This window comes from Coffea eugenioides, chromosome 2 (assembly GCF_003713205.1).
Source record: "Coffea eugenioides isolate CCC68of chromosome 2, Ceug_1.0, whole genome shotgun sequence".
Classification (NCBI taxonomy): domain Eukaryota; kingdom Viridiplantae; phylum Streptophyta; class Magnoliopsida; order Gentianales; family Rubiaceae; genus Coffea; species Coffea eugenioides.
In genome coordinates, this window is record NC_040036.1 from 47134511 (window position 1) to 47151457 (window position 16947).

Genomic DNA, 16947 nt, shown 5'->3' on the forward strand with positions numbered 1-16947 from the left:
GTCACCTTCTTTTTCTCCTCCCCTCATCTATCCCCGTCACCCTCAGCAGCCCCGTCGCCCTCGAGCGAACAGATCGCAGCTCCCCTCCCCTCCACTTTTGCGATCTGGTAATGGGACCAGATCTGGTCGCTGGGAGGGGAAGGGTTTGCGGGGGACACACAAAAAAAAAAGAAGGAAGGCCGTCCAAGATTGGGTAAAGGAGGAGGATGGGCGGAGAGGGAGAAAGGCAAAAAAAAAAAATAAAAAAAAATGGCGCCGGAGGTGGTGGTGGTGGTCGGCGACGGAGGTGGTGGACTGGGTTGGGATGGTAGAGGAAGAAGAAAGCCAAAGGGAAGGGAATTTTTTTTATGTGTGTTTTGTGTATTGGGTTGGGATGGTGGAGGAATTTGTGTGTGTTTTGTGTATTTTGAAGTGTGTGGGTAAAAAATTTTGAGAAGTTTTTTGGGTTCCTGTAGCAAAAGTTGTTAAAAAACTTGTAGGTAAAAAACTTGCCCAAAAAACTAGCTTCCAAACAGGGCCTTTATTCCTTTGATATTACTTGAACGTTTTATATTTGATTTCCAAGATGAAAACTAAATTTCTCTTATACTTTGAAACCCCACTTGAGAGCCTCGATTTAGGATAATTTAGGCTCGTTTCACGAGACTTTCTAAGATTGTACTTTGATACGATCTTCTTTAATAGTAGGGGTTTGTAAATGATAGTCTATTATTATTTGTTCAGGCACACACGAGGACCTTCAAGAGGATCCCACAGTGAATGCCTAAAGCTCCGAGGGACATTTCTTCCTCATTACTTATATTCGTGAGTGTCAAGCGTATGAATACTTGATACAAATTTAATTGTTATGATTGTTTGGAGATTTTGAAAATAGAGGCGAGTGTGTACCTTACCGCACTCGTTCTTATTTGAAATAAATGACTCATGATTCAAATGTACTAAACGAATTATGAATGACTTAATTGAATGAAATGAGATGATTGAATGATTGAATGAAATGAAATGGTATGCTATGGCTGCATACGTCATTGGAGTGAATCTCCTCGATTCTCAAATGTAAATGGGGGACGCCCACACTCATAGGCCGACCCTGGACTCGAGCCGGCATGGGCTTGGTCGGGAACCTTGGCGAGCCATAAGATAAATAAGCTCGACCTAATGAGAGGTCTTGCTTGGCATACTCGTGGAGTATCGCCTTATAATTGTCTTGCGGGCCCGGGAGGTGCACGGTGGACGGAGGGAAGTAAGTGGTGATCTACGGAATGAAAATACCGACCCGGTTGATGGAGTGTCATCGCGGAAAGGTATACGAATAACATTGGCAAAGCAAGTGGAAATTAGCTCCTGAGAGCTCCGATATCCTTGAATTGTTTCTGTTTACTTTTTCGCTCAGATTGTTATTTATTGCAATATTGTTGTTTTACTTGTTAAATTGGGATTGTTACTTGAACAATGTGCTTGCATGTGTGTTCTTGGCCTCACGAGCGTTTTGCTCATCCTATAGATTTATTTTCCTTAACAGGATTTGGGCTTGGAGTGAGATTCGGAGAAATTTCTCTTTTTTGTACTCTTGTAACAGGATTCCAACTCTTTTGTCTAGACTTTTGGGATATTGTATATTTTGGGCTGCATTATGAAAACTCAATGTAAGGATTGGATGATTGTTATATTTCGTTAAACTTGAACGCTTCCGCACTATTTGTCTTTATCTTTTCTGGTTGTTGACTTCTAGCACCACTATAAGCTTGAATGGTGATTGCTTGAATCCTGGCGAGAGTTGGGCAGGCGTCCCGCGGATACCCTTTGGTTCGCCTTAGGGAGAAGTCGGGGCGTCACAGTTGGTATCAGAGCCAGTTGGTATCAAAGCCAGTTGGTATCAGAGCCACGTAGTGATTAAATTTCTAACCTGAAAAGTGCTATTATTTTGCAGGGATGGAAAACAGAAATGGAGTTCCGGCAGCTAACGGGAATGGCCATGCGAATGGTCATGTAGTGCCTCCTAGGCCTATCTACTACCGAACGCTAGGTGGGGGAGCTCGAGTACGCTATTTCTCATCTGACAGATATCCCCGATATTCGTGTAGGTTGACCTTTGCCTACCCGAATCATCTCGTGCTTGCTTTGGACGACGAGCTTCGTCAGTTAGTGGATCTTAACCGGGATTTACAGGCAGAGGTGGACGAGCTTAGACAGATGGTTAGCGCTCATGGAGAGAGGATTGTGGAGCTCGAGGAGGTACTGGAGGGTGAGGTAGCCACATCTGCTGTGGTTCGTGAGGAGCTCCAGAGTACTATGGCTCGACTCACTAGGTTGGGAGAGGAGGTCCGTAGTCGGGCTTCCGACATCTTGACTGATGCTTCTAGATTGGTGGATGAGGCGATGGAGGTAGTTCCGAGCCCTGATCAGGAGGAGGATCCGGAGGAGGTTCCATCCGGTAGTCCTACTGTGGACTAGATATAGATTGATTGACCTTTCTTTTGACCCTTTTGACTAGTACAGCTAGAATTAGCAGGGGTGATGCTAAGTGCTGAGGCCATTGTATTTTGCATGACTGTGTGGCCTGCTTTTGAGGCACTTGCTTTTACTTTAGTCTTCTGTGACTAAAAGTACTCTGGTGGCACCTGTGTGCTATATTTTTGTGACTATCCCATGACTTGCTAATTGCATGAATTTGATATACTAATGAATGTAAATTATTGTTAATTTTAATGTTTTCTTGATTGGTTCCTGCTTTCTGCTTTGCATCGCATAATTGATTTGTTTCTTGCATTAGGCACGCCTGGGTTATGGAAGGACTAAGACGTGGTCGAGGTCGTGGGCGAGGGACTAGACAGGCCCAACCCCAAAGGGATTACCAGGGATCTGCAATTGGACCGACTCAAGGATAGGAAAACATTGAGGGTAACCAAGTGGCTACTGCCATTAATAGGATGACTGATATCCTAGAACGCTTAGCTGATAGACCAGGTCCTGGACCATTTAACCAACCTGGGGGACAGGAAAGAGGGGAGGATAGAGCCTTAGAGAGGTTCTTAAAGTTCAACCCGCCTAAGTTTCTTGGTGAACCCGATCCTGAAATAGCGGAGAATTGGTTAGAGAGGATGACCAACATATTCGTTGCTCTAGACTATTCTGAGGATAGGAGAGTGAATTTCGCTGCTTTCCAATTTGAGGGAGTAGCTCGTGCTTGGTGGGATTTAATAAAAGAAAAATGGGAGAGAGCTCAAACCCCTTGGACCTGGGAGAACTTCACGAGAGAATTTAATGAAAAGTTTCTTCCATCCTTGATTCAAGAAAAGAGAGAGGATGAATTTATTAAGTTGAAACAAGGAGCCCTTAGTGTGGCAGAGTATGAAGGGAAGTTCACTAGATTTTCTAAGTACGCTCCTGAACTAGTAGTCAATGAACAGAAGAGGATTAGACGGTTTGTACAGGGACTTAATGTGGAAATTCAGGAGGGCTTGGTCGCAGCCCAAATTTCTACCTTTACAGAGGCTTTAGAGAAGGCACAAAGGGTTGAGTGTGCAAGACTGCAAGTGAGGGACTTTCACAATAGAAAGAGGAATTTCTCTAGCTCTGCGTCTGGGCAGGCTAGTAAGAGTGCACAACCTTCCAAAATGGGAAGAGGAATGGGAGGAATAAGGGCAATTGGAGCTTCTAGGGGAGCTTTATCCAGAGGAGGTCGCAGTGGACCGGCTCAGGCTAGAGGAGCGTCTTCCACTGGTTCGGTTGTGACTCCTCAAGTTACTTGTGGATACTGTGGTAAATCCAACCACTCTGAAAATGACTGCTGGAGGAAGTTGGGAAAATATTTGTTTTGTGGTAGTGCTGGACATCAAGTCACCAACTGTCCGAAATCACCAAAAATAGGAGGTAATCCTCAGAGACCAAAAAAGTCAACCTCTAAGCAGACCAGTGCCGGAGGAAGTCGATCGAAAGTACTGACTAGGGTGTATGCACTGGATTATCAACAAATCCCTGAAGCGACTGAAGTGGTTGAAGGTACAATTCCAATCTTTCATCGTTTAGCTAGAGTTTTAATTGATTCGGGTGCAACACATTCTTTTGTAAACCCTAATTTTATGAGTGGAATAGATTTGAAGTCAATTAAATTACCGTATGATCTGGAGGTTAAGACACCTACTGGGGATCAAAATTTAACTGCTAACCTGGTGTATAGAGACTGTGGAGTCTGTGTTGGGGAGCGAAAATTATTGGCCGACCTGATAAGTTTAGCCATTAAGGGATATGATGTGATTTTAGGAATGGATTGGCTAGCTCGTTATAATGCCCAGTTGAACTGCCGAACAAAGATTGTAGAATTGTGCATTCCAGGGGAGACAACCCTGAAGTTGGATGTAAGGGTTAAATTGGCTTCGTCTGCACTTATCTCCGAGATTCGGGCTAGAAATTTATTAAGCAAAGGAGTTCAAGGGTATTTGGCTTTTCTTATTAACACCCCTAGTGATAAGGTGAGTTTGGAAGACGTGCCTGTAGTGGAAGACTTTCCAGATATTTTTCCTGAAGAGTTAGAGTCTTTATCCCCCGAACTGGAAATAGCTTTTAAGATTAATGTAATTTCGGGATTGGCACCTATCTCGAAAACGCCATATCGAATGGCTCCAGCGGAATTGAAGGAGTTGAAATTGCAACTGCAGGACTTGTTGGAAAGGGGTTTTATAAAAGAGAGTGATTCTCCGTGGGGAACCCTGATTTTGTTCGTAAAGAAAAAGGATGGGAGTTTAAGACTATGTATAGACTATAGAGACTTGAATGATGTCACAATTAAGAATAAGTATCCGTTGCCTCGCATTGATGAATTGTTTGACCAATTGCAAGGGGCGGTAGTATTTTCGAAGTTGGATTTGAGACAGGGTTATTACCAATTGAGAATTTTGGAGAAGGACATACCCAAGACTGCTTTTAACTCGAGGTACGGGCACTTTGAATTTGCAGTGATGCCATTTGGGTTAACTAATGCTCATGCAGCTTTCATGGATCTAATGCATAGGGTTTTTAAACCTTATCTGGATCAATTTGTGGTGGTCTTCATTGATGACATTTTAGTGTATTCTAAGAATGTGAAACATCATGAGAAACACTTGAGAATTATTTTACAAACCCTGAGGGAACACCAGTTATATGCTAAATTTAGCAAGTGTGAGTTTTGGTTAAAAGAAGTGACTTTCTTGGGACACATAATTTCTAAGGATGGGATTAAAGTGGATCCAGCTAAAATTGAAGCTGTCTCGAAGTGGAAACGACTGGAAAACCCTACTGAGGTTCGGAGTTTTATTGGATTAGCAGGGTATTACCGGAGGTTTATCAAGGATTTTTCTAAAATTGCTGAACCAATGGCCGAGCTGACCAAGAAGAGTGGAAAGTTTATTTGGAGTTCTAAGTGCGAAAAGAGTTTCCAGGAGTTGAAAAGACGTTTAACCAGAGCCCCGGTATTAACTCTACCAAATAGAACGGATAGTTTTGTGGTTTACACAGATGCCTCTAAGGAAGGATTGGGATGTGTTTTAATGCAAAATGACAGGGTAATAGCATATGTCTCTAGGAAATTGAAACCGCATGAAGGGAATTACCCGACCCATGACTTAGAATTGGCAGCGGTGGTATTTGCTTTAAAGAAATAGAGACATTACCTGTATGGAGTGACATTTGAGGTTTTCACTGATCACAAAAGTCTTAAGTACTTATTTTCACAAAAGGAACTGAATTTGAGGCAACGTAGATGGATAGAATTTCTAGAAGATTATGATTGCACTGTAAAGTACAATCCAGGAAAGGCCAATGTAGTGGCCGATGTTTTGAGTCGTCAAGTGCAAATGGATGGATTGATGATTAAGGAACTCCATTTGTTGGAGACAGTTAGTTATTGGAACCCTCGACTGGAATCGAGGAAGGTCATTTTGGGGAATATTGTAATGAATTTCACTTTGTTGGAGCATATCAAAGGATTTCAAGAAAAGGACACTGAAGTGCAAAAATGGTCGAAAAAGGTTGAAAAATGAGAAAAGTCGGATTTTAACCTGGAATCAAATGGTATTTTGAAGTTTCGGAATCGGATAGTGGTGCCAAAAGATGAGGAACTTAAGAAGGAGATTTTAGAAGTGGCACACCGATCGAAGTTTACGGTATATCTTGGAGGGAATAAAATGTACCAAGACTTGAAGAGTCTGTATTGGTGGGAGAATATGAAAAGAGAAATTGCCCAATTTGTTCAGACTTGCTTAGTTTGTCAACAGGTTAAAGTCGAGCATCAGAAACCATCGGGACTTTTACAACCGTTGGACATACCTGAGTGAAAATGGGAAAATATCACCATGAATTTTGTATCAGGATTACCGAGGACACAAAGAGGCCATGATGCTATTTGGGTGATAGTGGATAGACTGACCAAATCAGCTCACTTTCTGCCGATTAACATGAAGTACCCATTGGCGAAGTCAGCTAAGCTATATCTAGATGAAATTATCAGGTTACACGGAATCCCCGTGAGTATTGTGTCCGATAGAGACCCGAGATTCGTATCAAGGTTCTGGCAAAAGATGCAAGAGGTGTTAGGAACTAAATTGAATTTCAGTACCACTTATCATCCTCAGACCAACGGACAATCTGAGAGGACAATCCAAACTCTTGAGGATATGTTGAGGATTTTGGGAAAAATTGGAGTAAGTTTTTTATTCTGGTGAAATTTGCCTATAATAATAGTTTTCACTCCTCTATACAAATGGCTCCGTATGAAGCGCTTTATGGTCGGAAATGTAGGTCTCCGATTTGTTGGGATAAAAGTAGGTGAACGAAAGATTTTAGACCCAACTACAATGTCTTGGATCGAGGAAGCTAATGAAAAGGTAAAATTGGTACGCCAGAGAATTCAAACCGCACAGAGCCGTGAAAAGAGCTATGCGGATAATCGGAGGAAGGATTTGGAATTTGCGATTGGAGATCTAGTTTTTCTTAAGATTACGCCTTTGAAAACAAGTTTGAAGTCTGGAAATGGAAAGAAACTACAACCGAGGTTTGTAGGGTCTTATAAGATTACCCAGCGCGTGGGGAATGTGGCATACAAGTTGGATTTGCCAATGAGTCTATCTCGAATTCATAATGTGTTCCATGTGTCTATGCGTAAGAAGTATCATCCAGACCCCTCTCCCTCTCACATTTTGAAACCAGAAAGTATTGAAATTGATGAAACTTTGACCTATGAGGAGAAACCGGTGAAACTTCTGGATAGGAAGGTGAAAAAATTGAGAAATAAACAGATATCGTTGGTGAAAGTTCTTTGGAGGAACCACGGTCTAGAGGAAGTGACTTGGGAAGTCGAGGAAGCAATTCGAGAAAAGTATCCAAACCTGTTCACCAATCAAGGTAAATTTCGAAGACGAAATTTTCTTAAGGGGGAGAGGATGTGAGGACTCACAAAAATTTATTATTTTAAAATCCATTTCGAGTTTATTTAAATATTTAATTGCCCATTTATTCCGAATATTATTTTCTAGCCTCTTTAGATTTAAATACATGGATTTATAGTTTCGTTAAATACATGAAATTTGCCTATAATAATAGTTTTCACTCCTCTATACAAATGGCTCCGTATGAAGCGCTTTATGGTCGGAAATGTAGGTCTCCGATTTGTTGGGATGAAGTAGGTGAACGAAAGATTTTAGACCCAACTACAGTGTCTTGGATCGAGGAAGCTAATGAAAAGGTAAAGTTGGTACGCCAGAGAATTCAAACCGCACAGAGCCGTCAAAAGAACTATGCGGATAATCGGAGGAAGGATTTGGAATTTGCGATTGGAGATCTAGTTTTTCTTAAGATTACGCCTTTGAAAACAAGTTTGAAGTCTGGAAATGGAAAGAAACTACAACCGAGGTTTGTAGGGTCTTATAAGATTACCCAGCGCGTGGGGAATGTGGCATACAAGTTGGATTTGCCAACGAGTCTATCTCGAATTCATAATGTGTTCCATGTGTCTATGCTTAAGAAGTATCATCCAGACCCCTCTCCCTCTCACATTTTGCAACCGAAAAGTATTGAAATTGATGAAACTTTGACCTATGAGGAGAAACCGGTGAAACTTCTGGATAGGAAGGTGAAAAAATTGAGAAATAAACAGATACCGTTGGTGAAAGTTCTTTGTAGGAACCACGGTCTAGAGGAAGCGACTTGGGAAGTCGAGGAAGCAATTCGAGAAAAGTATCCAAACCTGTTCACCAATTAAGGTAAATTTCGAGGACGAAATTTTCTTAAGGGGGAGAGGATGTGAGGACTCACAAAAAATTTATTAATTTAAACTCCATTTCGAGTTTATTTAAATATTTAATTGCCCATTTATTCCGAATATTATTTTCTAGCCTCTTTAGATTTAAATACATGGATTTATAGTTTGGTTATATTTTTTTAAAGTGACTTGTTTCAAAATTTAATTTTTGGAAACTCGTTAATTGAAAATAGTGAATACGCGTTTGGAGTCAATAATCGATTCGAGAATACAATAAACTTGGAAAATTAGAGATTTGCAGGATGGATTTAAAATAGGTATTTTTATATTTAAATACTCAAGTGATAGTTATTAGTACCATCGTTATAAGAATTTCTTGGAGATTGCACTTTATCGCGCTTAAATTGGAAATACGCGTTTTCACACGCGCGATTTGATTGAGGGACTTTAGACCCTTATTTTGGAATAATTAAGAATAAATAATATTAATATGATTATGAGTGCATTAAAGGTTTAGTGCACTAGTGAAATGAACGCGAGAGGAATCGAGCACAAAACGCGCGCGTACGAGCACTATTGAAGAGTTGACTTTTGCACCAACTTGGGCCACACATTAAGGGTTCTTAAGAAAGCTTTATTTGAACAAACACTCCCTCTCCTCACTCCAAGAACAGCTGGCCAAGGGAAAGAAAAGGACCAGCCTTGCTCCATCACTTTCTACTCCAAATTCTTGCACCAAATCAAACCAAAATTGAACTACACCTAGTTGAACACTTGGGGATTGTATCTAGCAAAAAAGGGGGAGCTTTTCACGGTTCATTTTGCAGCAAGGAAGGCCGAAAATTCTGTCTTGTTCACCAACACAAGTAAGTGACGATCAACCCTCAAATTCTTGGCCTATGGAAGTTGATTTACACTTATGAGCTTAGATATTCATGTGGGTGGCTTGTTGTTGTTGGAAAATTTTGAATGTGGGCTCTATGAACTCCCACTCTTGGGTTGATGGCTGATAAGATGCTTGATGATGGATTTAATGTTGGTTTAGTGCTCAAATTGGTAGATTAATGGTGCATAGCTAGTATAAACTTCAAGGAGTGCATGGATGTGAAATTTTCAATTCTGTCCCTGTTATGATCGTGCTCTTTTTTGCGGAATTTTGAGGTTTTAATGGCTTGTATATGATGTTTATTGTTGTCTAGATGGTGTATAAAGTTTCATCGAAAATATTTAGGTTTGGTTAGTCAAATGGATTAATCTCGCAAAGCTAGCAAACCTGGAAAATTTTCCCGTAATGCTCAGATAGCCTTCTTGTTTCATCCATAACTCTGTGCTCCGATGTCAAAATCAAGTGCCGTCAGTGGCATTTGAAACTAGACATTCCCAACTTTCCAACGATATAAAATGTACCCCCTAATTCCACCCGAATATTCCGTACCAACCATTTAAAGATGACTGTCCTGTTTCTCTGTTTTTCTGGAACGAAGTTCAGAAGCTACAACTTGAGGCTCGAATTTGAACTAGTTGTATGCTGAATCTCAGAACAATTTCTTCTGTGAAATTATAGTTTTATAAATTTATTTTCTAACGCCACCAACTATGCTCAATTCTGAGTTAAATTGAGTGATTTGTGATCAAAATACGGAACCTGCCCTGTTCTTGAAAACCCTAAATTTTGGGCAGAATTGATGCTAGACTTAGTGTGGACTTGCCAATTGAATTTCTTGGAGTTAAAACACTTACCAAATGTGCCATGAATGTTCTTTTGGATTTTCCTACACAAATGAACCAGGATTTTCCTTGGCCAAATGTTTGGAAATGGAAAAACAAGAAACTCAAGGCAGTTTTGCCTTAGGATTTTTTGAAACTTTGGTTGTTTGGTTGAATACCTTCCTGAAGGTATTTTTCCGTGAAATTTGATAGAGGGATACCCTTTATATAGGAGTATTATATTGTCGAATTTGGTACCAATCCAAGTCCATTTCGCTGCTCGACTAAATTACCAAAGTTCATGACTCGAGTTTGAAAAACCCTTGTTTCACAAGGGAATTTTGGTAACTTTGAGTTGCTATATCTTAGTGCTCAAAACTCCGTTTCTCGTTCCGCTTGTTTTGTTGTAAACTTGGATTGCAACTCTAATAGAGTTCCAAATTTCAAAGGCTAGTTCCAATCAAGTGAATTTTGCCGAATTTTCAATTTGGCCAAAAACCAACTTAAATCTGCCTTATGAACCAAAATAGCGACTTTGAGCTTATTTTTGAATGTTCTCTATTTGGAATCTTAGAAAACTGTATTTTAGGAACTTTTAGTACCTTGGAATAAGTTTCCAACGGTACCAAGTTTTCCAATTTTTGACTTGTAAAGCGTGAGATACGATTTTTCTAATGTCTCGTATCAAAACTGAAATTTTCCGAATTCCAAGGAAATGGAGTTTTTCAAGTACTCCTTATTCCTTCGATATTACTTGAACATTTTATACTTGATTTCCAAGATAAAAACTAAATTTCTCTTGTACTTTGAAACCCCACTTGAGAGCCTCGATTTAGGATAATTTAGGCTCGTTTCACGAGACTTTCTAAGATTGTACTTTGGTACGATCTTCTTTAATAGTAGGGGTTTGTAAATGATAGTCTATTATTATTTGCTCAGGCGCACACGAGGACCTTCAAGAGGATCTCACAGTGAATGCCTAAAGCTCCGAGGGACATTTCTTCCTCATTACTTATATTGGTGAGTGTCAAGCGTATGAATACTTGATACAAATTTAATTGTTATGATTGTTTGGAGATTTTGAAAATAGAGGCGAGTGTGTACCTTACCGCACTCGTTCTTATCAACATAAGTAGATAAAGAGCCGAAGGGTTGTGATGACCTGGAGGTTTTCGTCGTCCTCTCACGTGCGCTGTGCGTGGTTCCTGACGGCGTCGTTTTGTGTTGTTCGCCGATGTGTTCCTCGCGCACAACTCTTCGAACTCTAACCCTAGGTCAGACCAAAACGCCGTCTCTCTTCCCTTCCCTTTCTTCTCCTCGTCTCTCTCCTCAACCTTTCTCTCCGATCATTCTTCTTCCTCTGTCTCTCTCTCTCTCTCTCTCTCTCTCTCTCGATCTTGACCTTTTTATTTTATTTTCTCCTCTGATTTTCTCCACCACACCGTCTCCCTCTCCTCTAAGAGCTCCTTCTACCCAACATCACGAGTCCCCCTTCTCCCACCTCCCTGTGATTTCCTTTCCACCTCCCTGCGCTTGATTAGTATCTACCTTTTTATGTAGTCTGAATTCTTTTTTATTTTATTCCCCCCCCGGCATCTAGGCTATGATTCTTCCTGCTTCCAAGGAAGAAGGAATCTTGATAAAGAAGCGTTATGCAGTTTTTAATGATGATGGGACCCTGGCAGAGCTGAAAGGTTTTGAGATTAAACGGCGTGGAGAGCTAAAGCTCATCAAAGTTTTCCAGGTAATTTCCTCATTTATTCCCCCCCCCGGCATCTAGGCTATGCTTCTTCCTGCTTCCAAGGAAGAAGGAATCTTGATAAAGAAGCGTTATGCAGTTTTTAATGATGATGGGACCCTGGCAGAGCTGAAAGGTTTTGAGATTAAACGGCGTGGAGAGCTAAAGCTGATCAAAGTTTTCCAGGTAATTTCCTCAAACAGTTAAATTGCCTACATCATTTAATTAAAGTAGGAGATCAACTAACAAGAGTTGTTTGATGTACTAATTCTGTTACTGATGCATGATGGATAGAAACATGCTTAGCATCATTTGCATTACCAATTTAATTAAACTAAGATCAATTTGAAAACATTTATGAACTTACATTTATTACCTTTAGGTTTCAATATCTAATTGTGTTAGTAGTTGGTTACTAAATCTATTTCACCATTGCGATTCTTTTTCCCTATCTTTTCCTATTTTATCTTTTAATCTTTTGTTACAATTTTTAAGAGTAGATTTAAGGACTCTGCTAATATGCAATGCTGCACCATGGAATAGTAGACAAAAAGTATGAACAATGTACTTTTTGTAGTTATTTGCTTGACATGCAGAAGTTGCTAATTTCTGTTCCAAGGAATACACAAAAGTAAACGTTTTGCAATGTTTGTTGTCCATGTTCTGAGTTAACTATGGTTATTTTTGTACCCATTTTAAGCAATAAATGATGGCCATGTTTGGTTGGTCGGTTCAAATTCCAGAAGTTGAACTTATACAGAAGAAATGTATCTATAAATGGGGTGTAAAATCCTTTGCTTTATCAGGCTCCTAGCAAAACGTCTCTCTCCAATAAAACTATCATGTCATGCAAGTATATGCATTATGAGAATGTTTCCTATGATTGCCTATCTTTCACTTGTGAAAGAAGATGCTCTATGGGGTACCCATGCTTTCCAAGTCTTCCGCTTCTCACTGTTACTCTCTTAATACGATAATATGTAACAAGAGAAAACCATCTCAAAATTCCGTGTAATAAGATCTTTCCTACTTTCTGAATCTTGCAGAAACTTAATTGCGAGTAGAGGGGCAATTAATTGGTTGAAAAATAAATTAATTTGTAAGCTAGGGCCTATTTCTATCCTTATGTATTCATCTTGATTTTGAATGAATGCTCATTCAGAACCTCATGTTATAAGTTTGGCGTACTTAAAAACCTTATAATTGCAGGCTGAACTTTTTGATAAATTTCTGCATGGGTGCACCTTAGAGGAGTGCTATTCAGCTGTTGCTTCTGTTGCAAATCGATGGCTTGATCTTCTCGATGTAAGTTGAACAGATTCTGATATCATTTGGAAGAAAAAGCTTGAAAGTTGCCATGGATCCCATAGTCATTAACTCTTTTGTAGATAGAAATCTTTTGGAATTCTTAAGCTAACATAATTTGCTGTACTGCATTAGCTAAAGATTCAGATTGTGATACTGTATAAACTTTTCTAATTCCCCAGAATCAAGGAAAAGACATTGCAGACAGTGAACTGGTTGATTACATATCAGAATCAAGCACAATGAGCAAGTCCTTAGCAGACTACGGTGAACAAAAGTCTTGCGCTGTTACCACAGCAAAGCGACTAGCTGATTTTTTGGGGGATACAATGGTTAAAGACAAAGGATTACGTTGTCAATATATTGTTGCATGCGAACCAAAGGTATCCATATCTTTAGCTAGGCAAATGGAGATTCTGGCTTTTGACTTTTGCCTTGTCTGCTTGATTCAAATTATGGATAACTCTGAATACTAGATTATTGCTTTCTATATGCATTGAAATATTCTCCATCCTAGATACAATGTACAGAAAGTATCATGACAATCCAGTTTTCTAATTCACACTTGTGGATTTACGGTCTACTAGGCCCTAAATACTGGTCCTTCAGCTTGTGTTCATTATGCATAGAAATCAATGATAAGAAAGTGCTCAAATTTTGTAGACCCTAAACTTACCACACAGGCTGCTGATATGAGATCTCTTAGTGTCTCCCTTTTGTGAATGTTGACTTTTTGCTGTTTGTTCCTATCCTTCTTTCATTCTTCTATTGTTTTTAAATTGCCTTTGAATGAGATCATCTAAAAGCTATGGACTGTCTTGAGCAGGGAACCCCTGTAAGTGAGCGTGTTGTGCCAGTTGCCATATTTGAAACTGAACCTGGTAAAACTTTCCTCACTTGGTTAATATGATGAACTTTTATTGATCAAATTGATGACTGCTTTTACGCTTTCTCATTTCAGAGATTATGAAGTTTTATGTAAGGAAGTGGTGCAAGATTTCATCAGATGGTGGCATACGTTCCATTACTCATTGGTCCTATTACAAGCAGTGTTTGAGTTCAGCTATCCAGAAAACAATTACCATTCCGGCTGCAATGCAGAAGGTACTGGATCGAATTGGTAATTGAATCTTCTTTCTTTTATCAAATGTCTAAAGTCAATTTGAAAATGTTTAAGGTGGTCAATCCTGTCCCAAGGGTAATTCATCCCGACTGGCTCCATAAGAAGGTTCGTGAGAAGGACGACAAATATCGCCAGAGGAAATTGGTTGATATCTTTGGTTCCCTGAGTAAAAATAATGGTTTAAAAGGAAGTAGTGATGTTATCAGTAACAAACATGGAGTTGATGAACAAAATGCTGCAGATCTGGAGGATTTTGGGAAAATTAGTAGGACTTTTCGAGTTGGACCTAGACCTGTTGTTCATTGTTTTGATGCCAATGAAGTGCAGCAATTATCTAAAACACTGAATTGGATTGTCCCCCACAACAAAGTATTTGTGATGGAGGCACTCCAAAACTATGGACATCTCCACAAGAAGCTGCTATTTCTAAGGAAAGTATTGACAGGAAGGTAGATTATAGAGGATGGCTAGAATTAAAGAAAAGAAAATGGAGGGAGAGACGGGAGAAAAGGAAGCGCCAGAGGTAACATTCTTCTTTGATTGGAATATAGGTTATATAATCTTGAAGCAATACTGTTAAAGGCAAACTGTGATTTTATTGATGAAGATAAAATAGGACTGTTTGCTTATGTTACTTTATTGTGAATCTTCTATTTTGCATCTGATTTAATGTCAATACTTAAAAGATTAATGAACGATTTAGCTGTGAATTATAGCAAAATAAGTTTAATTTTTGAACTTATTATCAAATTATATTTGTTGTAGGTGAACTGCAATGAGCATAAGAGCGTTGCAGCAAATATAGTGTTTGTGGTTACCCTATATCCAATGGTTTCCAAAAGGTTCTTTGGAGCCCAAAAAGTTAGTTTATGTGAACGTTGACTCTATGTAAATATAACTTACATGCCTTGAGTTCATACAATTGTATTCCTCATGAATCTATTTTTATTCTCAGGTATGAAGGTGCACGACCTGCAGAAGCCCTTGTTGAGTTTGTGAATAGTGAAGGAGGTAATGTTATTGTCTAGCTGGCTTGTGTTTTGTGGTCCATAAGTGTAATCCATGCTAACAAGTTTGGTAGATTTACGTTAAACCATATTTTGGTAGAAGTGTTGAATAATCCACAAGGTTGTTAAAATCCAATCCATATTACTTACGAAGATTAGAAATTTACTTCACCTTAAGATATCACCAATCTCTTTTGGATTCATTGTGCTGAAATATCACCTTAAATACCTGATACTGGAACTTTGGCGTTAATTCTTCCTGATCTTGAGCATACATGAACTGTACACTTCCATCCATCGTTGAAGACCTGACCTTACTTAGTTTCATTTCCAATGAGGTTTCTTCTCCATCATTTTTCATTATGAAAAATTTTTATTTTCCAAAGATTAGATTTAATCTTAATGAATTTGTTGCTTTTTCCTATTTGAATCAGATGAGATGAGCTTTGCAAGACATTTCTTATCATTTTGCCATTGCAATAGTTTCTAGAAAATGCAGAGCCAAGGTACATGCATGTAAAAAAAAAAATATTCTGGAATATTTTTCAAAGTGAGACTCATTTTGGCTAATGAATACTTATTAGCAGGTTTACAATGTTGTTAAGTTACCAGAACTTTATTGTGCCAGCAATACACTATATAATCTGCCTACCCTACCGCCAAAGGTGTTTCTATTACATTTTAGGCAAGAATAATGAGTGTTCTGGTAAATGGTGAGGTTGAGTATGATAAAATTCAGCCCTTGAGAAAAATGCCACATTCACATTTTTACATGAAAAATGCAAGTTTTTCGTTTTGTTAGTTGTGTACATTGATGGCCTATATCCGGTACCATGAAATAATTGCTTAGAATAATGGTTTATGCAAATTGATGGGGTCTGATGCCAAGTTTGAGAGGGATAGAGTAGTGTAATGCAAGTGTTTGTTCCTTAAGTGAGCTGACTTCAATTAATGAGCTATTTTTATTTACTTGATGATAATGTAAATAGTGAGTTACATAATGCTATAGGGGTTGGTTAAAGGGGAAAGGAATTATATTATAATGAGGTGTATGTTTGGTAACGGTAGATTTTTGGATATGAAAATGATAATAATGCATAATGTTTTTGCCCGAAAAGGTGATAGTAGTTATTATTTTTTTGTTAAGTTTGGTGCATGATGACATGTAGTCCTTAGTTTGCTTTAATTATGGTTGATTCCATCCAAATTTGAGATTGTTTGTATGTAATTTGCAGGTTGATGGCGCAAAAATTTTCTTGTGGATTTGAACAAGGTGCTTAAATGAGCTGACTTTTCTTCAAATTGGGAATGGTTTATGGATGGTAGTTTTCATAGTCATGTCATAATGGAATCCAGTAATATGTTAAAAATATCATAGATTAATGCTTAGTTCATAATTACCAAAATATGTAGTTTGTACGAGTGTAGATTCTATTTTTTCACAATCTATTTTTGGTTCATATATTGTTTCCACTTACTTTTTTTAAGCTGTACATGAATACACATTTTTTTCATATATCATTGTCGGCTATTGAGCGAATTGTTGAATGTTATCGGGAAGTTGGGTTCCATGAAATTGCCAAATTGTGCTATGCAGAAATTGAATTGAAGTTGATTTTGGCATGTTCATATTTTGCTCTCATCTACATTTCCAATTTTGTAATCTGCTACCGCCTTCAATTCTGGAATTACGTCCGAAGATGATATTTTGGATTATGTTATGACGTTGATTATAACATTTAATTGAATTCAAGACCAAGTTTCTGCCTGCCAAGTCACCTGCACAAGCAGGCCGTTGGCTCTGAGTTCTGCAAAAATCTTAAAACCTCTT

The 16947-nt window shown here is 38.8% G+C and overlaps 2 protein-coding genes across 3 annotated transcripts; both read left to right on the top strand.

Moving 5' to 3' along the window:
- The first annotated feature begins 2930 nt into the window (after positions 1–2930).
- LOC113759830 lies at positions 2931–11723 on the top strand. The gene is made up of 4 exons (XM_027302406.1): positions 2931–3176; positions 3411–4674; positions 6778–7250; positions 11544–11723. The coding sequence occupies exons 1-4, from the start codon at positions 2931–2933 to the stop codon at positions 11721–11723; spliced, it is 2163 nt and encodes a 720-aa protein (XP_027158207.1).
- On the top strand, positions 11712–16661 carry LOC113762672 (DNA polymerase epsilon catalytic subunit A-like). Of its 2 annotated transcripts, XM_027306221.1 has the most exons (9): positions 11712–11867; positions 12891–12986; positions 13169–13369; positions 13813–13867; positions 13948–14090; positions 14164–14632; positions 14875–15120; positions 15551–15622; positions 16352–16661. In XM_027306221.1, exons 1-6 carry the CDS (start codon positions 11727–11729, stop codon positions 14560–14562), a joined length of 1035 nt encoding a protein of 344 aa, XP_027162022.1. In that variant the 5' UTR covers positions 11712–11726; the 3' UTR covers positions 14563–14632; positions 14875–15120; positions 15551–15622; positions 16352–16661. The 2 variants fall into 2 exon arrangements, with proteins under 2 accessions (XP_027162022.1, XP_027162023.1); XM_027306222.1 differs by lacking the exon at positions 15551–15622.
- Positions 16662–16947: the final 286 nt, after the last annotated feature.

Excerpts from the sequence above, each read along its gene's own strand:
- LOC113759830 (XM_027302406.1), top strand. The coding sequence starts at position 2,931 with ATGACTGATATCCTAGAACGCTTAGCTGATAGACCAGGTCCTGGACCA. Across the intron at positions 4,675-6,777 it reads GCAGGACTTGTTGGAAAGGG|GTCTCCGATTTGTTGGGATA; the intron begins GTTTTATAAAAG and ends TCGGAAATGTAG. Across the intron at positions 7,251-11,543 it reads TGAAACTTCTGGATAGGAAG|GCTATGATTCTTCCTGCTTC; the intron begins GTGAAAAAATTG and ends CCCGGCATCTAG.
- LOC113762672 (XM_027306221.1), top strand. The coding sequence starts at position 11,727 with ATGCTTCTTCCTGCTTCCAAGGAAGAAGGAATCTTGATAAAGAAGCGT. Across the intron at positions 13,370-13,812 it reads TTGTTGCATGCGAACCAAAG|GGAACCCCTGTAAGTGAGCG; the intron begins GTATCCATATCT and ends TGTCTTGAGCAG. Across the intron at positions 14,091-14,163 it reads TTCCGGCTGCAATGCAGAAG|GTGGTCAATCCTGTCCCAAG; the intron begins GTACTGGATCGA and ends AAAATGTTTAAG.